Source organism: Lithobates pipiens, unplaced genomic scaffold (genome assembly GCF_037356315.1).
Source record: "Lithobates pipiens isolate NorthernLeopardFrog02 unplaced genomic scaffold, aLitPip1_a1.2 Scaffold_16, whole genome shotgun sequence".
NCBI lineage: Eukaryota > Metazoa > Chordata > Amphibia > Anura > Ranidae > Lithobates > Lithobates pipiens.
This window is the reverse complement of record NW_027507748.1, coordinates 247,901,036-247,927,781: the sequence shown is the minus strand read 5'-3', so window position 1 is coordinate 247,927,781 and position 26,746 is coordinate 247,901,036. Positions and strand designations below refer to the sequence as shown.

General features: G+C 45.1%; 1 protein-coding gene across 1 annotated transcript in view; it reads left to right on the top strand.

Moving 5' to 3' along the window:
* PPP1R15B (protein phosphatase 1 regulatory subunit 15B) overlaps nt 1-13,464 on the top strand; it is a 51,061-nt gene extending 37,597 nt beyond the window's left edge. The window contains exon 2 of the mRNA XM_077481255.1: nt 8,466-13,464. Coding sequence (XP_077337381.1) covers nt 8,466-8,660 — 195 coding nt within the window. The 3' untranslated portion in view covers nt 8,661-13,464. The remainder of the gene's footprint in view (nt 1-8,465) is intronic.
* The last annotated feature ends 13,282 nt before the right edge of the window (nt 13,465-26,746 follow it).

Sequence of the window (26,746 nt, the reverse complement as noted above, 5' to 3'; positions counted from 1 at the left end):
AAGTGCCACGCATGCTCAGATCAAATTACGAGACCAAAGCTATTAGCTACTAGCTTGAATGTAGTCCCGTCTTAACGAACAAACATCCTCACGCTCCGAATGATTGTATTTTCCGACAACTTTGTCCGACCGCGTGTGCACGAAACACCAGTTTCGGACATAATCCGTCGTAAAAAATCTGACTGATTTTGTGGTCGGAATGTCCGCCCGTGTGTACAAGGGCTTAGAGGTATCTCCAGTGAAGTGGCAAAGAGTTCACCTATCCAGGAGATCAGGCTGGCATCCGTATTTCTTGGGGAGGCATCTATTGATGATGTTCGCCTGATGTCCTGGGTTATGTTGGCAGCTGTTTCAGCACATCGTGCTTTATGGTTCCGTCCATGGTTGGCGGATCCAGCTTACAAACAAACTTGGTGCCGAATTCCCTTTTGAAGGAAGTTCTCTTTTTGGCAATAAGCTTGATAGTGCCATAACCCGGGCCACAGGTGGTAAATCGTGTTTCCTCCCTCAGGATCGGCGTTCGCAGAACCAGCAGCGTTCTTTTCCAAGGAGACACAATTCTGATCGCGCCAGGGAAGCTTGTAGTTACAAGCCTGGTCGGGAGTTTTCAAGGTCTTGGAAATCCAGGCAGTCCTCCTTCACAAAACCCACAAAAGGTGGTTCCTCTGGCAGCCAGGATTCCACTAAGTCCTTTTGAGACTGGACCCGCTCAGGCATGTGGGGCCTCATCTTCACTTACGGCATGTCTGGGTGGCCTCAATCCAAGATTTCTGGACAGTCAAAACGGTCTCTTGCGGTCACACCTGGATCTTCAACGGTACTCCAAGACTCAGATTCATCCCCACGACTCTTCCAGACTCAGGAGAAAAAGCAGGTTCTGTTATCTTGCGTAAGCTGTTTATTGGATCATGGCGCAGCCATCCCTGTTCCAGAAGGCAAGCGAGTCAGCGGGATGTATTCTCCTCTGTTCATGATTCTGAAAAAAAAATGGCACATGGAGACCAGTCATAGACTTGACCCATCTCAATTTATCCGAAAAGAAAAGTTAAAAATAAAATCTTTACTTACAATCCATCAGTGCATCCGGGAGATTGGTTGGCATCAGTCAATCTTAAGGATGCCAACTTTCATGTTCCAGTGGTAGCGGACTTCCAGAAATTCCTCAGTTTTGCGGTAGGCAAATAGCATCTTCAATTCACATGTCTCCCCTTCGGTCTAACAACGTCACCTCAAGTCTTTTCCAAGGTTCTACTTTGTTGCTCTTCTTCGGGTTAAAGGGGTTCGTCTCCAACGTTATCTGGACGACCTTCTCCTAGCTCAAGACAAAGATCACATTTTAAAGCACAGAAGCCTAGTCATATCCACCCTTCAAGAATTTGGGCGGTTCTTGAATCTGGAGAAGAGCCAACCCAATCTAGACCCAACCCAATCACTAGGGGCTCCCTTCAATACGAGGGAAGGCACAATCTCCCTCCCAGACGAGCAGATTGGAGAAATTAGAGACAGAATCCCCTCAACCCTCGCTTCATCTCATCTCTCCACTCTCCAATGTTTGAAAGTGATAGGCATGATGATAGCCACTATTCCCATGTATGAAGTGGGCACAATGGCACACACAGCCCTTCCAAAAAGGGTTCCTACTGCAAAAACGAACGCATATTCCTTACTTCAACTATGTAGTACTATCTGTACTTTGGCTTCAAGGGAAAAATCTGCGCAATTGCCATTCAATCGTCCCCATCATATGGGTTACGATAACCGCAGATGCCAGAAATCGGGGCTGGGGCACTCATTGCCTGACGGAAGTGGCTCAGGGCAGATGGAATTCCCCTTCCCTGGGGATTGTCTCCAACATACTGGAACTGAGGGCCTCCTTTCAGGCACTTTTGTCATTTCGCCACCTAATAATGAACTTGTCAGTAATGCTCAGGTTTGAAAATACAACCGTGGCGCCTATGTAAGGAAGCAGGGCCAAACTCACAGCTGGTCCCGGCTTCAGGAGGTGGAGCCAATAATAGCTGGGCTCAGAAGAACTTGTCCAACATCTCTGCGGTATACATTCCAGGGATTCAGAATGTACAGGTGGATTCCCTCTCTTGTGTTCAAATGAACAACGATGAGCGGTCTCTCCACATAGAGGTGTTTTGGTTATTGACCCTTGGAGTTTCTCCAGAGGTAGACCTGTTTGCTTCCCCATGCAACTACAAGATTACCAAATGCTATTTGAGGTTCCAAGACCCTCAGGCATTTGGGATAGATGCTCTCACGGACCAGTGGAGGTTTCAGAAAGCCTATGCCTTCCCTCTGGTACCGGTAATACTTCAATTTCTCAGGAGGCTCAGAACAGAGAAGGTGGAGATCATAGCGGTGATTGCTTTCTGGCCCGACAGGCCTTGGTTCCCTCTGTTAACACGCCTCCGTTATCAAGATCCATTTCCCCTACCGCTCAGGCTGGGTCTATTATCTCAAGGCACAACTATACACCCTTGTCCATCCATCCTACCTACACCTCAGGGTTTGGTTTTTTAGAGGGGAAGGCCCAAAGCCATTCTGACATTTCTGAATGCCAGAAGAAAAAGCACCAATAGAGTATATGAACGGATATGGTACAGGTTCACTGCTCTAGACGGAATCCTTGTAATTCGGCAGCAGTCCAAGACATCCATTCAAGTTTTCTCCAATGAGGGCTGGACCTGTCTCTGGCAGTAAGCTCTCTACTGGTGCAAGTATCAGCCATCTTGGCCTTCACAGGGGTTTCATGGGCAAATCATGACCTTGTCCAGCAGTTATTCAAGGGTGCTATCAGGCATAGGCCTCAGAGGAAGCCAAGGTTCCCCAAATGGGATCTACCTCTTGTTCTGGATTTCCTCTCTAATCTCGCTTCAGATCCTGAGAAGCCTCTTTCAGTAAAAGACCTCACACTCGAGATTACTTTCCTGGTAGCTGTGACTTCAGCCAAAATGGTCTCTGAAATTAGTAATCTAGCTTCGGAGGACCCTTTTCTAACCTTTTTCCCTGATAGAGCGGTGTTGATTCCCATGTTGGGGTAAAACCCTAAAGTGACCTCAGTCTTCCATGAAAATCAAGAGATTGTGCTTCCCACTTTCAGGTCATCAGAAGGTCAGACTGTCCATCCTCTTGCTGTGAGCAACACTCTGAAGCAGTACTTGGAGGTTATGGCTGCCTTCAGACAATCTGATTTTCTTTGTATCCTGCTTTATGGTAAAAACAAAGGGATGAGTGCTTTGGTTAGAACCGTCTCTGCTTGGATTGTACAAACCATTCAAAGGGCTTACATGGTAAAGGGCTTGGTTCCTCCCAAGGTAGTGACAGCTCATTCGACTCGCAGTATCTCAACCTCGTGGGCGGCTTCTCAGCATGTCGCTCCCGATATCATCTATAGAGCGGCCTCCTGGTCTTCTATTAACACATTTGTTTCTCACTGTGTTGAACCAGCTGCCTTGTCTTCTATTGATTTTGGTTTAAAAGTGTTGTCAATTGACAACGTTAAATACATTTTTGGTTTCTTTGCTCAACTTTTTGCCCACCCGGTATGGCGACTTATTTCCCACACTGCTACCATGGAGTCTGTCAGGAAAACTGAACATTTCCTATCAAATACTTACCGTAATTTTCCTTTCCTGATAGACTCCATAGCAGCAGGAGTTCCCTCCCAAATGTCTGGAGTAGGCTAGTTACGAAACATGGATAGCAGCCTAGAGCAAAGATTTATGGGAGAGGTGTTCTATAGGGTAGTTAACCCACATGTTGCTATCATGGAGTCGATCAGGAAAGGAAAATTACGGTAAGTATTTGATCGTTTTTTTTTTTTCCGTCTTCCTGACTCTTATGTAACAAGTGCATAGAGTGCTCTGCTCACAGCTGACAGCTGTCATAAAAAATAAAATATCCAGGCAGCCTGTCAAGTTTATAACAACATCGCTTAGATGGAGATAGAGATGCAATGTAACACTTATGCCACGTACAAACGATCAGAATTTTGGTTGGAAAAAGCCCTGATGTTTTTCCTGATGGAATTCCGATGAGATTTCTCTCAAGCTGTCTTGCATACACACGGTCACACCACATTCCGACCGTCAAGAACGCGGTGAAGTACAACATGTATGACGGGATTAGAAAAAAAGTTCAGTAGCCAATAGCTTCCGTCTCGTAGTTGAATCTGAGCATGCGTGAGTTTTTGCACGTCAGAATTGTATACACACGAATGCATTTTTAGATGGGAACTTTTTCCGACCGAAAAATTGAGAACATGCTCTCAATCTTTTGCTGGCCAAAATTTGGCCAGCAAAAGTCCAATGGAGCATACACACGATCGCATTTTCCAACCAAAAGCTCTTATCGGTCTTTTGCTGGCCGAATTTTGCGATCGTGTGTACGGGGCATAAGTCCATTTAGATCAAAGGAATGAACTTTGGTCTGTAAATAAGGGAAGTTTAACCACTTCAGCCCTGGAAGATTTTACCCTCTTCCTGACCAGAGCACTCTTTAGAATTTGGCACTGTGTTGGTTTAACTGACAATTGCCTGGTCGTGTGATGCTGTTTCCATATGAAATTTGCGTCCCCCCCCCCCCCCCCCCCCCCCCACAAATAGAGCTTTCTTTTGTGGTATTTGTGGTTTATATTTTTTGCGCTATAAACAAAAAAAACTGACAATTTTCAGTTTAAGCCAATATGTGTTCTACATATGTTTGGTAAAAAAAAATGCAATAAGTGTATGTTGATTTGCTTGTCTAAAAGTTATAGCTTCTACAAAATAGAGGATAGATTCATGGTTTTTTTTTTTTTTTTCTTAGTAAAGGCGGTGATCTGTGTGTTTTTTTATTTTTTATTTTATTTATTTTTTTAATCGGGACTGACATTGCGGCAGACAGATCTGACACTTATGACACTATTTTGGGACCATTGACACTTATACAGCGATCAGAGTTAAAAATAGCCCCTCATTACTGTACAGATATTACTGTCAGGGAAAGGGTTAAACACTAGGGGGCGATCACGGGGTTACGTGTGTTCCTTCAGCATGTTCTAACTGTAGGCGGGATGGGCTACCACTGAGAGATCTTCTGTTCCCTGTCATCGGGAATATCGATATTTTAATGTTAATAGGCAGAACAGGGAAATGCCTTGTTTACATAGGCAGTTCACTGTTCTGCCTCTCCTCGCCGTGATCGCGGCCAACCACCGGACACACTCTACTGTGCTTTTGCGGACTGATGTACAGGTACATCAGTTTGCACAGGAGTGCCATTCTGCCGATGTATATGGTATGCATACTAGCTCATTATGCCTTTTTGTCTTGCAGTGTGTATTTTTTTTTTCCAGAGGCTTTACTTCCTCTTTTAAGACTAAACCTTTTTCTAACATTTGTTAAATCTGTATTTTTTTGATAGAAAATGACTTGAAATATAATAAATATAAAAAATATATATAATATAAAAAAAATTATATATATATATATATATATTGTCACACTGTATTTGCGCAGCGATCTTTCTATCAAACACTATTTATTTATTTATTGGAAAAAACTCACTTTAACCACTTAACAACCGCCCATTGCCGATTAACGGCTTCAGGGCGGTTGTTTAAATCTGGGAGGCCGTTAATTAACGGCCTCCCAGAATTCTGCTCTCGCGCGCCACTCTCGCACGAGATCATCCGTGATCACGGTAAACGGCCGCTCGTCGCGGCCGTTTACCACGTGATCGCTCCGTCAAATGACGGAGTGATCACTTGTAAACAAACCGGTATCATGTTATGACGCCGGTTCCTCCCTCCCCCTCTCTGTACCGATCGGTACAGCGGAGGGGAAAGAGATCGGTGTCAGCAGCGATGTGGGCTGCATCTGCCCACATCGCTGCTCACCGAATTTAACCCCTCAATTCCCTGCCATTACTCTGCAGTACCCTGCCATTGCTCTGCAGTACCCTGCCATTGCTCTGCAGTACCCTGCCATTGCTCTGCAGTACCCTGCCATTGCTCTGCAGTACCCTGCCATTGCTCTGCAGTACCCCCCATTACTCTGCAGTACCCTGCCATTACTCTGCAGTACCTTGCCATTACTCTGCAATACCCCCCAATACCCTGCCATAAATTGCCATACCCATAAATTGCCATACCCAGCCATACTCTGAGATACCCAGCCATACTCGGTGATACCCTGCAATACCCAGCCATAGACGCCCCCTCACCACCCTCCGGTGCTTCTACCAACTCGCCAGTACGATCAAAGCCAGAATCTTTTTTTTATTTTTTATTTTTTATTTCAGGCTTCCCAGCCTAGAGGTGAGATGTGGGGTCATATTGACCCCCAGATTTCACTGTAAAGAGGACCTGTCACCCCATATTCCTATTACAAGGGATGTTTACATTCCTTGTAATATGAATAAAAGTGATCAAAAATTTATTTTTGAGGAAAAAAATGTCAAACTAAAATAAATAAAGTAAAATGAACAATACATTTTTTTTTTTTTAAAGCGCCCCTGTCCCCATGTGCTCGCATGCAGAAGCGAACGCATACGTAAGCCCCGCCCACATATGACAACGGTGTTCAAACCACACGTGAGGTATCGCCGTGAACGTTAGAGCGAGAGCAATAATTCTAGCCCTAGACCTCCTCTGCAACTCAAAAAATGTAACCAGTAAAAAAAATTTTAAGCGTCGCCTATGGGGATTTTTTAAGTAGCGACGTTTGGCGCCATTCCACGGGCATGTGCAATTTTGAAGAGTGACATGTTCGATATCTATTTACTCATCATAACTTCATCTTTCACTTTATGCAAAAATTGGGCTAACTTTACTGTTTATTTATTTATTAATTTTTTTTAAGCACAAAACTGTTTTTTACCCCAAAAAAACGCGTTCGAAAAATTGCTGCGCAAATACCGTGTGAGATAAAAATTTGCAACGACCACCATTGTATTCTCCAGGGTCTTTGCTAAAAAAAAAATATATAATGTTTTGGGGTTCTCTGTATTTTTCTAGCAAATAAATTATGATTTTTACATGTAGGAGAGAAATGTCAGAATTGTCCTGGGTGCTCCAGAACGCCTGATAGCGCTCCCTGCATGTTGGGCCTCTGTATGTGGCCACACTGTGTAAAAGTCTCACACATGTGGTATCGCCGTACTCGGGAGTAATAGCAGAATGTGTTTTGGGGTGTAATTTGTGGTATGCATATGCTGTGTGTGAGAAATAACCTGATAATATGACAATTTTGTGGAAGAAAAAAAAAAAGGAAAAAAAATCTTGATTTTGCAAAGAATTGTGGGAAAAAATTACAACTTCAAAAAACTCATCATGCCTCTTACTAAATACATTGGAATGTCTTCTTTCCAAAAAGGGGTCATTTGGGGGGTATTTGTACTTTTCTGTCATGTTAGGGTCTCAAGAATTGAAATAGGTACTTCAGGTGTGATCAATTTTCAGATACTGGCACCATAGCTTGTGGACTCTATAACTTTCACAAAGACCAAATAATATCCACCAATTTGTACTTATTTTTACCAAAGATATGTAGTAGTATAAATTTTGGCCAAAATTTATGAAGAAAAAATTACTAATCTGCTAAATTTTATAACAGAAACGAAGAAAAATTCATTTCTTCACAGAATTTTCGTTTTTTTTTTTTTTTCTTTTTATAGCACAAAAAAAAAAACTGAGAGGTGATTAAATACCACCAAAAGAAATCTATTTGTGTGGAAAAAAAGGACAAAAATTTCATATAGGTCCAGTGTTGCATGACTGAGTAATTGTCATTCAAAATGTGAGAGCACCAAAAGCTGAAAATTGGTCTGGTTATTAAGGGTGTTTATGTGCCCAGTGGTCAAGTGGTTAAGGAATTAATAAAAAAACGAAACCGTAAAGTTAGTTTTTTTGTATTATGTGACAGATGTTATGCCATGAGAATAGTGAGAGAATTGTGATTTTCATTCTAAGCAAAAAACTCCTGGGGTAGGGAAGTTGACTATCAGCTGCAGCCTTGCTGTGATACTGCGGTTTTAAGTTTGTTGAAAAAGCTTCACGCAATGCAATTTGCCGCTGGACAATTGCAGTAAAACTGCACTGCATTTTAGGTGCCTCTGAAAATAATGGCACTTGAATCTTTGTCGTGCGATTGTAGTGCTTTTTGAGATCGCAGGAAGAATAGCGGCAATTCTGCCACGATTTTAAAATGCCAACTGTGAATGGGACTGGAGCTGTGACAGCCAGATGTAAAGGATAGCAACCATACAAAGGGATGGCTGGTATCTGTCAAAGAGATTATGTAGATTAAAGCATCCTTAGCACAAGGCTTTTTGACAGGGTGGGGCGCCTTAATCCACAGGTTGAGGGTGGGAAGCACTAGAGCAGCAGTCTTCGCTCCTACTGGATAGGTTACTTTGGTTTGTTCTACATGCCTTTCATTATGTTTTTTTTTTTTTCTTTGTTCTTTTTTTAATAGGTTACTTTCCATGAAAAAGTCACGATCCACTATGTGTGCAATGAAGAACGCAAAGGTCATTGGGAGGAGCTAGCCCGGGACCGCTGCCGTTTTCAGCGTCGTATAAAGGAAACCGAATTTGTTATTGGACATTGCTTGACACCTGATCACAGACAAAGAGCATGGGAGAGAATGCAAGGACAGTGGAGAAGCTAGTCCCACCAGCGTTTTAAGCCTCAGACTCTGCAGAATTTCCTTAATTTTTTACAAAATTATATATCTACTTATGTGTTTTATGGAAATGGTCATCCTAAATCCAAAAAGTGGAGCATTATATTTGCTACTAATTGCCAATTTACCTTTTAATTGGATTTCTTTGTTTTATGCATTTACTTTTCATCCCTCATGATCCCTTCATTTTGTCTGTAATGTAATTCTGTCACAGAGAATGCCTTTTGAAGCATTTATGCCTGACATACATGATTGAAATTCAATCCATGAATGGGCAGGCTGCTTGTACCCATGTTGATCAATTGATATGACTTGGGTAAAACCAATCTGTCGCCTTTTTTCTGCATGCTCTAGCTGCTAGCAGTATTCATATTCTCCCAGCTGCCAAGGAAATAAAATCTGATTCATATATGGCTTGCCTTAGCTTAGTAGATGCAATAAAATTGAAACCTAACACAAAAGGCTGAGTCCCCCCCCCCAAACTAGAACATGCAAACCTTAAAGAGGAAGTAAACCCTGATGGGTTTACTTCCTCTTTTTTTCCCTGCAAAGGTAAAGCATAATGGACTACTATGCATCGCATAGTAGCTCATTATGTGTCACTTACCTGACACAGGAGCCAGCGACGTCGCCGCTGTCCCCTGTAGTCCGCCGCATCCATCTTGCTGGTGGCGTCTCGCAGCTCCGACGAATGACAGCGGCGAAGCCGCGATGACGGCATGCGCGGGAGTCGCGTATCGCAGCTCCGCCGCTGCCATTCGGCGAAGCCGCGATGACGTCACTCCCGCGCATGCGCACGGGAGTCGCGTCTCGCAGCTCCGCCGCTGCCATTCGGCGAAGCCGCGATGACGTCACTCCCGCGCATGCGCCCGGGAGTCGACAAATTAGGCAAATCCATTCTTGGACTTGCCGCATTTAGTGCGCCTGCGCGCCGCTGTCTACGGCGCATGCGCCGTAGACAGCGGTGCCCATTTTCGGGCAAATATCTCCTAAACCATATAGGTTTAGGAGATATTGCTTGGACCTACAGGTAAGCCTTAATCTAGGCTTACCTGTAGGTCAAAGTGGTTTGAAAGGGTTTACTTCCTCTTTAAAGTGTAGTTCAAGCCAACACCTTTGTTTATAGTTTTTGGATAACATTTGAAAGGTTACTTCTATCCAGGGCACAGTGTGGATTTATCTTCACTATCTGAACTGCTGACAACCGTTTCACTATACAAAAAAGTGAGGAGGGGGGGGGGGATAAAATAAATGCATTCTGACTGGTTTTAACCTTTCCTTATTGCACTAAAGAGGAGTATATTGGGTAATGCTGTTCATTTACCTGACTTTAGTTTGTGTACCAGTTGCTAACAGAGTCTATTTACAAATTGTTTGGCCATATAGTATATTTTTGAAATTGGTTCATCTGCATTGCTTTTTTTTTTCTCACCAAATGCTGCCATCTATCACTCCCAAGATTTACTCTCACTTCCTGTGTAAGACCCCTTTCATACTGGGGCAGCCCGAGCATTAGCGGTAAAGCGCCACTGGTTTTAGTGGCACTTTTTCCCCACTAGTGGGGTGCTTTTAACCCCTGCTAGTCGCAGAAGTAGGGGTTAAAAGCACCAGTGTTGCGGCACGTCTGAATCGCTTTTTAGGCGCCTTGGAAGTGCTGTCCATTCATTTCAATGGGTAGGGCGTTTTTTGAGTGCTATAAACAGTGCTCCCAAACTGCCCCAAAGATGCTGCTTGCAGGACTTTTTTTAAAGTCCCGCAAGCGCACCGCCCCAGTGTGAAAAGTCACACTGATATAAATGGGAGGCGGTTTACAGGTGCTAAAAAGCCTGAAAACTGCCACACTGTGAAAGAGGTCTTAATGACAACAGTTTCATCAGGCAGTGAGTGAAAATTTCAACAGGGACCCAGAACTCTGACACGGGTTCTAACGTCTCCTAAAGTTAAACTGTTTTGGCTGGATGTACACTTTAAGGCCCCTTTCACATAGACGAACCAATCGGGTCTACTTGTCTGTTTTTCAGTTGGACAATCCATTGCCTTCTATGGAGTGACAGATGTAAACAGACATGTCTATTTACACCTGCCTTCATCCAATCTGCCAAAAATAGATAATTGATTAAATTCCCTGTCTAGAGGATCCGATAACAAAGCTGAAACGAGCCTGTCATCTGCCTGTTCAACAAGGATCAGTGGACAGACCCCCGCTCAGCAGCAGATCTGCTGGCGGAGTCTGCCTGTGAGTAAGGGGCCAAACTGTTACATTTCTGTATAATGCAGCTGAGTATTATATGTATGATAAAATGACCAGGAACAGAACATCTTGTATGCTCCTGTAAGCCCTGCAGCTTTTAATGTTAAAGGGACCTGTCACCATCTGATATTCAGCTCACTAAAGGCAGGCAGTTATTTGGTACTTGCAAAATCCCTGCCGGCTTCAGTAATGCAACTCTAATCTTTATGGTAATACTGCAACAAAATGGGTACTTCCAGATTTGCTAGATTGAGACATTCAGGCATCAGTGTGTTGCAACAGCATGAACAAAATTTGCATGAAAAAAATAAATAATAAAAGCTGCTGCATAGTAGACCATGACCATGGGCTTATTAGGCAGTGGTGTTAACTATCAAAAACAATATCTTTAGATGGCTGTGTTTTGTTTTCATTTTTTATTTTTTTATTTTTTATTATCTTTAGGCTTTTTCTCCCTCTGTTTTTAGCTGGTGCTTTGGCCTGGAACACATGTTTTGTATGAGAGTGCTCCCACTTTGGCTAAAGAAGCAGAGAGCACATTTTCGATAGCAGCATTGTCAGTCTAGGGGGTGTTAGCTGTACTAACAGATTGAAGCCAAATCTTTATAAGCAGGTACAACAAACTGTTTGTTTTTCTTCCTTTTGAGATAAAGGTTTTACAATTGTAAGTACCCCTGTCTGACATCTGCAAGGGAGCTTGTTCTTTTTGAAAAACAGACGTACTGGCTGGATCGCCAGATGCAAATAGAAGAAAGCCTAAAACAAAACGAATGTAGTTATCACATCTAAGAATTGGTAAACTGCAATATAATCTTATTAATCTTAATAATAATAATATTATTATCGCTTTAGGGCGTGGTTCATGCTATCGAGCTGCAGTTTTGCACATCGTTGCACCACAGTGCTATTCCAAATGTATTTATTTCAGGTACTTGTATAGTGCCATTAATTTACGCAGCGTTTACATATACATTGTACTTTCACATCAGTCCCTACCCTCAAGGAGCTTACACTCTAAGGTCCCTAATTCCACATTCATACATACACATACTAGGGACAATTTAGACAGGATCCAATTAACCTACAAGCATGTCTTTGGAGTGTGGAAGGAAACCCATGCAGGCACAGGGAGAACATGCAAACTTCTGACAGGTAGTGTGGTTGGGATTTGAACCAGCGACCCCTTTTACTGCTAGGCAAAAATGCTATCCACTATACCACTGTGCCGCCCAAGTTGAAAGCGTCATGCATTGCATTACATCACGATGCACGGTAGCACATTACCATGCATTGTGGCGTGCTGTGTCACAAATACAGTGGAACCTTGAATTTTAAGCATAATTCGTTCCAGAAGCATGCTTGTAATCCAAAGGACTCGTATATCAAAGTGAGTTTCCCCATAGAAGTCCATGGAAATTCAGATCATTTTTTCCACAGTGAGTTCTTTGGTATGCAGTACCGCATGTGGCCAGAGGCGAGGGGCGCCAGAGACACTCGGAAACTGTGCGGATGCACTCAGGAACGGAGTGCATCTGAGTGGCTCCGAATGTCACCGGCGCCCCCACACCTCGGACAAATGCGGTACTGCATAATGCAGTACCGCATTTGTCCAGAGGTGTGGTACTGCACAATGCAGAGGCTTGAACAATGCTCGCAAACCGAGTCTGGATTAAAAAAAAAAATAATAGCTCATATTGCAAAACGGTCATTAACCTCGCAATCCGAGGTATTACTGTATATAGTACATTCACTTTTTTTGGAGTGTTAGGCGGCCCTATTATGTATGTACAAAGCACATTGGCATGTAACATGCATGCCTCAATGCCAGTCTTATAAGCATTTTCTTCATGTTGAAAAACACTGATGTTGTTACAGGGTGTGGACACTGATGCCTAGAAGGGTTTTGGATACTCCCTGAAGTTTTGATTTTGCTGTAGAATTGCCACAGAGCTGGAGTTACTTGCTGAAACTTTGCCTGCTGCAATAATGTATTTCTAATACAGATACCATGCCAGCCTTTTAGTTTGCTGAGTAATTATCTCGCCACAAAGATTTTCTTTTTAACCTTGAACTTTAATAAATGTGTACATTTATATTTGCTTCATTTTAGATTTAATGTTATTTATTACTTGTCATTCAGTATTTGGCCACATGTTTGGTTGTGAGAGACTTTGCTCTTAGACAGTACAAATTTGTGTATGACTAATTTCTGCACTTTGGCTACTACTGTTGAAAAGATGAACGCAATGTCCTAAAATGAACAGAGTTAAAACTTATTTTAAGTTGTTTGCAATGCAAATACCTGTGTGAGCTGTGGTTAGATGAATGTGGCTTTGAGAAGGGCGATGGAAATCTGGAGTTGCTACTCATTTTTCATAGTGTGATCTACTAAAAATAATATAAATTCTTGAGAAAAGCTTATCGGAGCCGTTTTATATTTGTGTTTTTGAAGTGCATCTAAACCTAAAAATGTAACATTGAAGCTTACTAGTCTATAGATGTGGAGGCTGCAATAAAGTACCATAAGTTACCTGATAATCCTGCTAGTATCCCACTTTCTGTTCTAGGTTGACAACACGCTACTGTATGTATGGAAGAGTAGCATTGTCATCTTGCGCTGCTCTTCTGATTTTCAACTACAAACACCTCTCCTTTCCTTTAACTGGTAGAGCTGATAACATTGCTTGATATTTTAGTTTTTTTTTAACCAGATTGAAGTTTATTGAGCATATAGAAAAAGAAGGTTACATAATAATACACAAACAAAAATAGGCGCAACAGGTACCAAACATCATGAAGAAGAGTACATTCCATGTCTGACATAGCATACCGCGACTTGCAGTGCACACAATATCATAACTACATATAACATAGATATACATGCAATAGTTTGCCCAGATGGGCACATCAAAAGGGACTATGGTTCACCCCCTGCGCATAGCCTCTAACTCGTACAGCTGTGGGGAGTTTCCAACCACCATTTCATCGGGCATCTTTGATTAGAATAAATAGTTCTTTTGTAGGGTAAAGTTTGGTTAACAGCTCTCTTCCACTGCTGGATCGTTGGAGGGTCAGGTCTAAGCTACAATCGAGCTATCTGCATCCTAGCAGCGAAGAGAGTCTCCTGTAAAAGGATCCTAAGATATTTACTTTCCTCCCAAAGGGGGAGGAGACTGAGAATTCACTGGCGTGGGCAGAGTGTGAGGGGAGACCCCATATGGTCATGGAGAAATTGGATAATCTGAGCCCAATACCTTTGGATGGGGGGATAGGTCCAAATAAGATGATAAAATGTGCTGACTGGATCGCCGCACCTGGGGCATACAGGGTCGAGGTCAGGTTTGTACTTAGATAGCCACCCAGGGGTGACATAGGAGCGATGAAGTATGTAAAGGTGGGTCAGCCTATCCGACAATTTGGGAGAAACCTCAGTCGACACCGCCAATATCTCTCCCCAGTGCTCGTCTTCCACCTGTCCAATATCAGCCTCCCACCTAAGTTTAAGGTTGTAGGCATGGGCTGTGGCCCGAGGGGCGAGGAGGTGCGTGTATATAGTTGAAGTAAGTTTACGGGAATCATTACCTAGAACCAGATTTTCCAAGGGCAAGCACACTAAGACAGGGGGCGCATTCCCAAACTGAGTCTGCAATGCATGGCGGACCTGCAGGTAGCGAAAAAACGCATAATTCGGAAGGCCGAATTCGTCTTTGAGTGCCTGGAATGTCTTGACACCCTGAGTTGTGTAAAGTTGAGACAGGTATATAACCCCCCTGCATATCCATATCTTATAGTCCGGTATCCCCAGCAGCTCAGGTAGGTCAAGGGTATCCCAAAGAGGTGTATGTGTATGCAGAGAGGAGGCCCCAGACCTAGATTGCGCCACACGCCAAACCCGGCCATGGTGCGCGATCATGGTATGCTTATAACTCAAACTGGAAATAGCTCTATGTTTGCAAAAAATAATTTGGTAGGGGTGTGCAATAACGTCCGTTATCAAGGTACACACCAGGTGGGAGTACCTCAGTTTGTCATATGTGTTCACATAGTATAAATGGGAGAGCTGGGAGGCCAAATAGTATGTCTCTAAGTCAGGAAGTGCAGCGCCGCCAAGACGGACTGGACATTTGAGGGTCTGCCAGGCCAACTTATGCCTGGAAGAGCCCCAAATGAACGAGTTGAGGATCGATTTCATATCACGGAACAAACGTGGCGGTAGATGGAGTGGGGCGTGCCAAAATAGGTAGAGCAGCTTAGGGAGAAGAATCATTTTGACAAGCCCCAGGCGGCCCATGACCCCGAGAGGGAGTCTGGACCAAACCTGGGTCTTCCTTTTCAGAAGCGGGAAAAAGGGTTCGAGGTTAAGGCTAACATATTCCGCAAGGGAGTGAGAGCAGTGTATGCCGAGGTATTTGATCCGATCCGTACGCTCAAGAGGTAATAGGGCCTGCGTCTTCGTGGGGGCGGTGACGTCTAAGGGGAGAATTTGGGACTTGGACCAGTTAATACGGAGACCAAAAAAAACACCAAAATGTTGAATCACTTCCAAAACCGCCGTCAGGGAAGAACCAGCATCCTCCAAATATAGCAACATGTCTTCCGCATAGAGGCTGATAACCTCTGACAACGGACCCATACGGAGACCGCGAATGTCCGGGTGCGCTCTAATGGCGATAGCCAGGGGCTCCAATGCATACAGCATGGGCGAAATGGGGCACCCCTGGCGTGTGCCTCTTGATAGGGAAAAGGAGCTGGAAATCTGGCCATTAACAAGGACTCGGGCAGTGGGGGCCTGGTAGAGAAGCTGTATCCAGCGCACAAATTTAGGGCCGAAGCCAAACCTGTGCAGGCATTCCCACAGGTAACCCCACTCCACCGAGTTGAAAGCCTTTGCGGCATCCAGGCTAACCACCACCCTAGAACCAATGTTGTCATGAGAGGCTTGTAGGTTCATAAACAGTCTCCTGAGGTTAAAGGCCGTGTTCTTTCTGGGCATAAAACCGGTCTGATCTGTGTGTATAAGATGAAGTATTACCTTATTGAGTCTAAGGGCGAGGATCTTGGCCAAAATTTTAACGTCCAGTTGCAGGAGCGATATGGGGCGGTAGGATTCAGGGTAAAGGGGGTCCTTGCCTGGTTTAGGGATAAGGACTAGCAGCGCTTCGTTCATGGAGTGGGGGAGCACACCGGTGTCAAATATGTGGGTGTAAAGCAGGGGAAGTTTGGGGAGCAGGACCTCTTGAAACTGGGCGTAGAATTCCCGGGGGAGGCCATCCGAGCCTGGAGCTTTAGAAGATGGCAAGCATGCTATAGCCTCCGCTATGTGATGGGAGCTTCCAGGAGCTCCACTTGGGAGTCTGTGAGGACCGGGAAATCCACTGTGTGCAGCAGGGCACGCAAGTCGGCCTCAGAGGAATATAGATCGGCATAAAAACGCCGAAATTCCTGGGCCACCTCCAACGGATCCGACAGCGTGGTTCCAGCCGCAGACGTGAGCTGGACCACAACCGGGGGGCTGTGATCCAGGTGAGCCATGTAGGCCAACAACCTCCCAGCCTTCCCCCCATATTCATAAACTTGTTTGCTATAAAAGACCTTCCTCCCCGATCTCTCAAGGTGTAATTGGTCAGTGAATCTAGATTGCAGTCTCAATTTAGCGGAGTTAGAGGATGTGGGATGCGCAAGGGATTCGCTCTCCATCTCCTCCAGCACCTTTTCAGCCTGCTGTATAGTGAGCTTTGAGGAGTTCTTAAATCGACTAATGCGAATGGACATTAGCATGCGGGCGTGCAGTTTAAAAGCTTCCCATACCAGGCCAAACGATGTAGAGTCCGTATTGGTCCAAAAATAGTGAGCCCATTCACGCTGGACGGCCTCCAGATCAGGGAGGGCTGTCAGCCAGAAAGGGTTTAACCTCCACAGACGGGATACCGGGGTGGAGGGCAGGCGAAGCCTGGCCCAGCAGGGCGAGTGATCCTGGTCCCAAACCCCGCATCCAGAAGGTATGGAAGCAGGGTAGGGGAGAACAGGATCAAGTCTATCTGGGACATGGCATTATGTGCTGGCGTGAAGCAGGAGTACTCCCTCTGGGTAGGGTGCCTATATCTCCAGACGTCCGTCAGAGTAAATTCAGCAAAGAAACTGCCAAATCTAGTCTGTGATGGAGGAGGGGAGGACACGGGGGACCGGGTGAGTGTATCAAGGGCGGGGGACGCTACGGAGGTAAAATCCCCCAGCCACAGAGCTGGCAATGCGGGGTGCTGTAACATAACATCAATCCCCTCCTGGAGGGCCTCAAACTGGAAGGGTGGGGGTATGTAAAAGGCTAGTAATAAAAATTCCAGACCCCCAACCGTGACATGCAAAAATAAATAGCGTCCTCGTCTATCGGATTGCAAATCATGGAGATGGAACTAGAGTTGTTAGTATAAGGGGCATGATACATCCACCCAACCCACGGTTTTTTAAGGGACAGTTGTAACTGACCCGTGATATGCATCTCAGTCAGTACCATGATATCCGCACGTAGCTGCTTAAGGTGAGAAAGCACCGCCACCCTCTTAGATCTATCCCGCAGGCCACGCACATTCCACGTGACTACCTTAAGGGTCACCATAGCAAGTGGAAAACGCAGTGCAGGATAGGTGGAACAGGTGGTGACCGAGCTGACCCGCCAACTCCCAAGGGGTCCCCCACGGGGAGTAGTGCACAGGGTGACAGTATCACCCCCACCCACTGCAGGCCCACCCCGCACCCACACTCAGGAACCACCCCCATAGCAAAAATGAAAACTAAGGGCAGTGCAGATAATACTTGATACACAAAATCGAGCAGTGGAACAATTGTCAGACATGGGTTAATAGGTACAGGCATAAAAAGAACATGGAAGGTTAACATCAAACAGGAACCGAAATTGGTAAAGTGCAACTTAACAGTGCCTACTCTGGCCCGGCAAGGCAGGCAAAGTACACAGTAGCCCACGGAACACATGGGAACTGAGGCCCGCCAGGGAAACACATCTTGGGGTGATAGTGGGGAGTGCACTCGGCCACTTTGGACAGTAAGGGGGACATCCAGGTGTAGAGAGCATATGTGACCAGGTGCGCTCCCAGTCAGGAGCGGGGACGAACAGAAGTCAACTGTGCTGTGCAGCCGGGTAGGAAGTCTCGGCATAGAAAAGTCTCGGCCGAGAGCAGTGTCCAGTTCCCCGGCTGCAAAAGTGTCTATGGAAAGGGGGGACCCATATGGAATAGGTCAAACAGGATATGTGGCATAAGCAGGGACTCACACAGAGCATCCAGGGGCACACATGAGCATGGGTGAGGCACAACAGGCATCAAAGAAGCCAGTAACATAGGGGAGGGCAGCAGGGGTTCAGGATTACTCACGGTTGGTAACATAGCTGGCCCCCAGGCATGAAGAGCAAGGGCAGGTCTGCAGAAGTGCAGCGTAGTGGCCATCAGAGTCAAGCAGGGGCATCGTCCGGGCGTTGTTCAAGCCAGGAGAGAACAGCAGCAGGATCCTCAAAGAAGTAGGCCTTGAACAACACGGAGCCGTGCAGGAAACATCATTGCATATACAAGGTGGCGGATGCGGAGCTGTCGGTTGGGCTCAGTAAACTGAGCCCTCTTCTGGATCTCAGCGGAGAAATCCGGGAACACCGCGATGCGGGTGAGGCGCAGAACCGCGTCCGGATCGTGGTAGTTGAGCATCTTTGCAATGAAAGTGCGCGGTGGGGCATCTGGAGGCGGGGGTCTTGATGCCAGGCGATGGGCGCGCTCGACCGCGAAAGTAGAGGAGAAGGCCTCACGACCAAAGTTTGCAATCAGCAGGCGTTCAAGGAATGCGGGGGGGGGGGTTGGAGCCTTCCACCTTCTCAGGCAATCCCACAAAACAAAGATTGCAGTGGGGCATTCTGTTCTCAAGTTCGTCCTGTTTGCACAGGACAGCGGTTAACTGATGCTGCAATCTTTCAGTGGAAATCCGAAGGGGGGGAATGGCATCTTCCACCTGTCCCAGCCTGCGCTCCGTTTCGCCGACCCTCTCCCTCAACTTGTGTAGGTCCTGGCGGATAAGGGAAATGTCCACTTTAACCTCCTCAATCCTAGAAGTGAGGGAGGTTCGGCAGAGGGTGACAGCCTTGAGAATGCGTGCCGTATCACCTGAGGGAGGGTTCTCTGCGGTCGGTCCTCCACGAGGTCCGGAGCGTCCGCTCTGAACTTTCTGAGCTTTGCGAGAGCGCTCTGGGTCTTTTTTGGCGGCGACATGGACGCGGGGTGTTCTCCCAGGAGAAGCAGAGTAGTATGCCGTGGAAAAGAGTCGATTAGGTCCGCAAGGATAGTATAAAGGATAAAGTGCAGCCGGAGCTCATGGAAAGAGCGTCCTACACCATGCAGCTGCAGGCCACGCCCCAGTAAAAATATCTTGCTTGATATTTTAGTTAATTGCACAGTACAGTAAAAGGACACTGGATTTCTGGCCAGATCCAGCAGGTATTTTTTTTGTACATAGTTACGTAGTGTGGTTAGGAAAAAAAGACATTTGTCTAGTTCAACCAACAGAAAAGAAAAACTAAAAACACCCATAGAAAGTATGTTCCAATTTGCTCCTGTGGGGGGGAACAAAAAAAATTCCCTCTTGACCCCCTGTGATGCAATCAGATATTCCCTGGATCACTCTACCTATAAATATTAACCCCTTGCCGCTGAACGTTACGCAGATGTGCGTACTCGACTTCCGAGGGTTATACCGGGATGATGCCCGCACACGATCGGCTGTTATGCCGGGGGAGCCTCCAACCCCCCCCCCCCCCCCGCTCTTACCGGTGCTCCCGTTCGATAGGGAGCACGATCCGATGCCTCCGGCGGCTGGGCAGGGACTGGAATGAAGCCGTAAGCGGCTTCATTCCAGTCTCCTAATAGTAAACACGGAAGCGACGTCATGAAGTCACTTCCCATTTACTCGGCTGCCAATGGCGCCGGATTTAAAAATATATACAGTATTCAGAGTCCCGGAAAACGGCGATCTGAATTCTTTGAAGTGTAAAGGAGGGTTTGGGAGTCTTTTAGACCCCCGATCCCTCCATAAAGAGTACTTTAGAGTTAATATCCAGATATATTTTTAGGAATGCATCCTGGCCTCTTGTAAGACAATCTACTGAATTGGCCATAACCAGTTCTTGGAGTCTATTCCACATTTTCACAGCTCTTACTGTGGAAGCCTTAAATCTCTTTTACTCCAGATGTACAGCGTGCCTCTTTGTCCTGTGTAATGACCTGAAAGTGAATAACCACACCAAGTTCACTATATAGACCACTTATGTATTTATACATGTTGATGTACTTGTGGAAAATGTACTGGTACTGAAAAGAAAACTAATGTAGCCAACACATCTAAAGACTGGTAAGCTTCAGTATGTAACATTTTTGTTCTTTGCTTTAAATATACATATTATCGGTGTTAATTTTGTTGACTAAAATACGACTAAAACAATTGAGAAGACTAAAATGCCAATTTAGTCAAAATACTAAAACTAAATTGAAATTTGACTTCAAAATTTACACCGGTCTGTAGTGCATGTTCATACCTCAATACCAGAAATAATTACATATTCGATTTTTCACTCCAGCAGTATATAATGAGTTTGGAAATAGTTGAGAAATGTTACCTAATGCATTACACCCATTCGATTTTAGATGACTAAAATTAGTTTTAGTCGACTAAAAACGTAGGACATTTTAGTAGACTAAAATCGACTGGAGATTTAGTCGACTAAATATGACTAAAACACTTGCAGAAGCCTAAAATGGGACTAAATCTAAAATACCATTTTAGTCCTAAGACTAAAACTAAATCAAAATTTGCTGCCAAAATTAACACTGCATACAATAAGAAAATTTATAAAAACTAGTACATTTGGCGCTTGTGAATTTAGCTTGTTCCAAGGCTGTCACTTCTTAAAGCAAACCTTTAGACTGGATTCACACCTATGCAGTTTTGATGCTTTTTGCAGATTTGTACTACAGCCCATCTAACATGGTTTCCTATGTAACACGATCAGTAGTGCAAATCTGTAAAATTCAAAAAGCACAAAAAAAATGCATAGGTGTGAATCCAGCCTTACTCCCCAAACCCACAAAAAAATGGTGCATGTAGCCCTGTATGTCCATCCATAAACATTGTAAGTATTAGTTCACACCAAATGCAGTTCTGTGCATTTTCTTTTTTTTTTTATCTGCACTAAAAATTCATGCAGTGTTTTCCATGTATTGCAATGGCTCTAGTTCACACCAGTGCAGTCAGTTTCTGGTGCAGAAAGAGTGCTGCATTTTTTTTGCATAGAATTCTACTGTAACCTAGCCAGTTGTATCAGAAACGCACTGGAACTGCGTGTGGTGTGAACTGTAAGCAAAAACTGATCCGGAGTGCATTTTTTTGGTGTGAACTGGCCCTAAAAATGCATGCACATTTCACACCAGTGCAGAAACTGACTGATTGGTGTGAACTAGAGCCATTGGAATACATGGGAAAACACTGTGCATGCATTTTTAGTGCAGACAAAAAGCACACAGAACTGCATCTGGTGTGAACTGGCCCTAAACGTCAATTATACAATATAATAATTCTTGGTAATTAAATTTTATTTGTGTCTTCCTGGTTTCTCTAACTGGTGATAGCTCGTGCCTTGCAGCGGAATCTCGCCTGATCTTGCGCATGTGCCATTTAATATCTGGGGCGGCTTGGTCTTTAAGAATAAGGATACTTTCACACTGAGACTCTTTACAGGTGTTTTAGCGCTAAAAGTAGCGCCTGTAAAGTGCCTCTCCTGTCCCTTCAGTGTGAAAGCCAGAGTACGTTTGCGGGATGTTAAAAAAAAAAAAGTCCTGCAAGCAGCATCTTTGAGGCACTTTAGAAGCGGTGCATCTCTCTGCCTTGCCAGTACACAGCCAGGGGGAAGTTAAAGCGGAGTTCATTTAAAAGTCAGCAGCCCCAAAATTGTAGCTATTGACTTTTAATAATCAGACAATTACCTGTCCCATGTTCCAGCGATGCGGGAGCGCGGAGCCCCGCTCCTCTCCCTCTCCTCTCCGTGGCACCGGCATTCTAACTGTGGGCAACCGGCTGTGGCTTCACAGCCGGGCATTCACTGTACATGCGTGAACTGCGCTAGATTGCAGGGAAGGGGGAGAGATCTTCCTTCCGGCAGGGAGGGAGCTGGGTGCCTGTAAAAACGGGGTACCCACTCTCTCCCCCCCCCCCCGAAAAAAAATACATACCAAATGTGGCATGTCAGGGGGTCACCAACACTTAAAGCAGAAGTTCCATTTTTGGGTGGAACTCTGCTTTAAGAGCATCATTGGCCTCGTGCTGAGGATTTTGGTGAGCATTTTTATGGAAATTAAAATTAAAATGTAACCCCCACACAGATTCTTATGAAAGAGTCCATTTAAAAAAAATACTACTTAAATCTACCGTATTTATCACCGTATAACACGCACTGGCGTATAAGACTCACCCCAAGTTTAGGAGGGAATTTAAAAGAAAAAAACTTTTAGGAGGGAAGTTTAAGGGAAAAAACTTTTATGGACATTTAAATGCCCATCAATGCAGCCTTGTCAGTCATTTGCAGCCTTGCATTGCAACCTTGTCAGTCATTTGCAGCCTTGTCTGTGGCTTTGCCATTTAAAAATGGCGCAGCCGAGATACAGAGCGGATGTCCTGTGTGTGTCTTGGCGGCTTTCGGGTATTTTCGGCCACACTCTGCCATTCTCGTCGGCTTTCGGAAAGCCGGCAAGAATGGCAGAGAGCGGCCGAAAATAGCCGAGTGCGGCAGAAAGGGTTACAAACAGCGGGGGATCGGCATATAGCACGCACCCCCAACTTCCCCCTGATTTTAGGGGGGGAAAGTGCGGTAATTAATTTGAAACCATTCACTCACACATTAACTACATGTATTTTATTAGAGAAACTTAACTTAAAGTGATTTTAAATGATAATGCTGGTAACCCCGAGCCAGACTCGGGACCGCATCGCTGAATGCAGGGAGAGTTTACTTACCTTCTCCCCTGGATCCAGCGATGTTCCCCCACTGTACGAGCGAGCTGTGCTCCGCTCGATCTATCACGGAGCTGATCTGTGAGCGTTGCGATGCACGGGGACAGAGAGCGGTGCCAAATTCAAAAAGTGAAACACGCACTATACATACAGTATAATGTAATCTTACAGATTACATTGCTGTATGTAATTATTTCACATCCCCTTTGTCCCCTGTGTTCTGTCCAGTGTCCTGCATGCAGTTTTATAATATAAAAACTTCTTTATGCCTGGAAACTGGAGATTGTCAATAGCAACCAAAACTGTCCTTTTACATCAAAAATGGTTTTAGACCAGCTAGAAAACAGCGATAATAAATTAGAATCACTCGCAGAATTGAGGGATAGTGATTTGTGGGGAGATCCGTCATCAAATACTGAGAAGTAATGACAGTGACAATTCTGCAACTGAGCAAATTTCAGTGTTTTTTCGGTGACTGTTTTTTAAAGTTAATAAAAAAAGTCCCTACGTTTTTTGTTTAACGCTTTACTTTTAGCTTTTTTGAGAGTATGATGTGAATACCCTCTCTTACTAAATCGCTGATAAAGGTTCCTTTTGGAACTGTTCATCCTTGGAACAGTTTCTTCTAATTTGTAGAAACTGTCCTGTAGGTATACCATTAATAAGGGACCTGGGATGGTGACTCTGGACTAGGAGGAGGGTGTTTGCAGCTGTTTCCTTACAAAATGTACTGGTCACAATTCCATCCAGGTGTCTACTTAGCTGCAGATCCACGGTCTCTGGTAAGTGGATTTATCACCAAGCAGTCTTAGTGTTTCCTCCTCATAGTTTTTCACTTAAAAGGACCACATTTCCACCCTTGTCACTTCCTTTTATCACCAGACCTGGCGCTTTTTCAAGTTCATGCAGAGATTTCCTCTCAGAATTAGATAAATTATTAGGTCCCATCCAATTCCAGTTTATCCTACCAAGATCTTGTTTGACACGGTCCAAAAAGACTTGTAGCCATTTGTGTTTAGAAAGGGATGGCATTTTGGTGGACCTGATCCTAATATTAGATTTTCTCAACGGATGACTGATGTCATCTTCAAGATCACTATCCTCATTTTCATCTAATAGCGACATGAGATTATCAATAGCTTCTCTTTCTTCCTTGTCTAAATTTGTTTCTAAGGTTTCTTCACTATTCATGTTTCTAGAATGCCAGAGTTTATAGAGAACCTTCCTTAGAAAAAGTCTAATGTCCTTGAACACCTCAAACTTATTCATGGGGGAAGTGGGAGGGAAGGAGAGACCCTTTTTGAGAAGTTTAATATGGTGATCATTAGACCCCTTTCACACCAGGGCGTTTTGCAGGCGCTATAGCGTTAGAAATAGCGCCTGCAAAACGCCCTAAAGAAGCTGCACCATTGTGTGTAGTGTGAAAGCCCCGAAGGCTTTCACACTACAGCGGTGTGCTGGCAGGATGTCAGAAAAAAGTCCTGCCAGCAGCTTCTTTTTCTTTACCGCTCCTCCACCGCTGCTCCCCATTGAAATCAATGGGGCAGCGCTGTAATACCGCCTGCAAAACGCCGCTATTGCGGCGTATTGCCGTTGATTTTAATCCTTTTGCGCTAGCGGCCAAAATCCGCCGCAAATCCGGCAGTAAGACGCCGCTAAAATAGCGGCGTTTTACCGCCCACGCTATCGGCGGTGTGGTGTGAAAGGGACCTTAAGCTAAAAATCTGATAAATTAACAACAGTAAAATCAGTAGGAGGGGCATCAATGACACCGATCACCATCTCTTCTGGCTCCTTAGTCTCCCACTTCTTTGATTCTGACCGGATTCCCTCGCTGGGCCTTTTCCTTCCATGTTTCCTTTTCCCACCTCCTTTGCCAGTCTTTTGTCTGTCTTTTGTGTCACATCCTCCACAGAGACTTTGCATTCGAGCTCCTCTAAAAAAATTACTGATTTTAATGAAGTATAATTTTCTTGATCATACATCACGGGACATAGGAGCTTCATTACATAGTGGGTTATATAGGCAGCTCTGGTGATTGGAGACTGGTTGACCCCAATTAAGGAGAATTCCTCCCCTATATAACTCCTACCATATGGGAGGCACCTCAGTTTTTTAGCCAGTGTCTATGGTGGTTGGTCACGTAAAACTTTAGCTCTATGCAGGTCCCTGTGGGGGCCTAAGGGCTACAACAAAACCGGATCCATACCTCGGGCCGATATTTGACTCCCAAGATGGTATGGTACCCGGGCCTCGTCAGCCGAAAAAGCGAGGTTTGGCCTGTAAGTCCTCTCCTATTGGAAGACTGGGCTCTGGGAAAACCAGACTTGGTGTACTGTTTATACAGAGCGCACAAAAGTTTCTGGCAGAGTCTTTTACATGGTCCAGGTAGGAGGCTCTTCCGAGAAAGAGCCCCAGATAAACCTGAAGGTTGGCTAACACTACCCGCCGTGATGGGTGAAGGCTGGAATTTGTCTGTTTCAGCAATTCCTGCGGCGAGGACAGGTAAGGGAAGTTAATCCTATATGCATAATTATGTGATGGATTTCTTCGTTTTGAGTAGTTGTATGTCTTACCTGGTTTCCACCACTAGAGGGAGTAAGAGCAGCCTGATGCATACTTACATGCCTTTCAATACACACACTCAGTGAAGTCTGGTTCTCCAGCTGTCTCACGTCTCCATTGCAGTCCCTGCCACATCAAGGTAAACACAGGGGTCCCACGTAGTCTGGGGGTTCCACGCAGCTCCGGTGGGGTTCTCCTTTCCCCCCTGGATCCCGCGGTCCACGTGCACGCGCGCCGGGTGCGTTCCCGGCCTAATGGAGGAGGGGGGGTGTGGTTGTGAGCCGTGCACGTCAGTGTGCACGGCGCTGTACTGCGCAGGCGGCAGATTTAAAAAGCCCAGAGCGTCAGGGGGCTGTAATTGGAGACACAGGAGCTGTGGGCAGTAAGCATCCGTGGGGATTGGATCCAGGCAAACCTTAGACACCTACTCAGCATCAGGTTGTGCAGTTTAAGCATTTATATTTATTGTGAGACTTTAAGCACAACAGTGATTGCACTTGTACTAGTACCTCTGCTTTGTAGCTTAGGACTATGTCTCCTAGTAAGAGGGTCTCAGGGGGAGTTGGCAAAGGCACTGGTAAATCACCGCCTAGGTCCAGGGGTTCTAAAAGTGCCTGTAAGTTACCATCCCCCCTGCAAGACTGGAGCCAGCCTCTCAAGACGAGTCAGTGCCCCTGTCAGGTTTTGCAGCCTCGCCTAATGTCTCAGCCCCGGTTTATGTCACTGAGTACTCCCTTAAGGCTATATTGGAGGGTTTTGAAGGTAGAATCATTAATTTTATTTCTGCTTGCCTGAAAGATAGCAGGAAAAGGGGTAGATCCCCTCCCTCTGCTGAAATCCCTCTCTCAGATGATTCTTCTGAAAATGAGGAGAGATCCCTATCTTGGGATAGGGATCATGAGCAGTCGGATGAATCAGAGGAAGAGGAGAGAGTCCCCTCCTCCCAGGCACTCAGAAAACAGGTGCAGTATTATACTGAATTGGTGCGTACCACATTCAGAATGCCTGCTGCTGAAGTCGCTACATCCTCTGTTTCTTCCCTGGGAGTCAGGAAAGCCCCACAGACTGCCTATTCCTTCCCAATTCATCCCTTAATGGAGGAATTGTTGTATGAGGATTGGGGACATCCCGATAAACAGTTTACTCCTCCTAAAAGGTTTTCTGTGCATTATCCTCTGGAGGAAAGTTTCACCAAGAAGTGGGG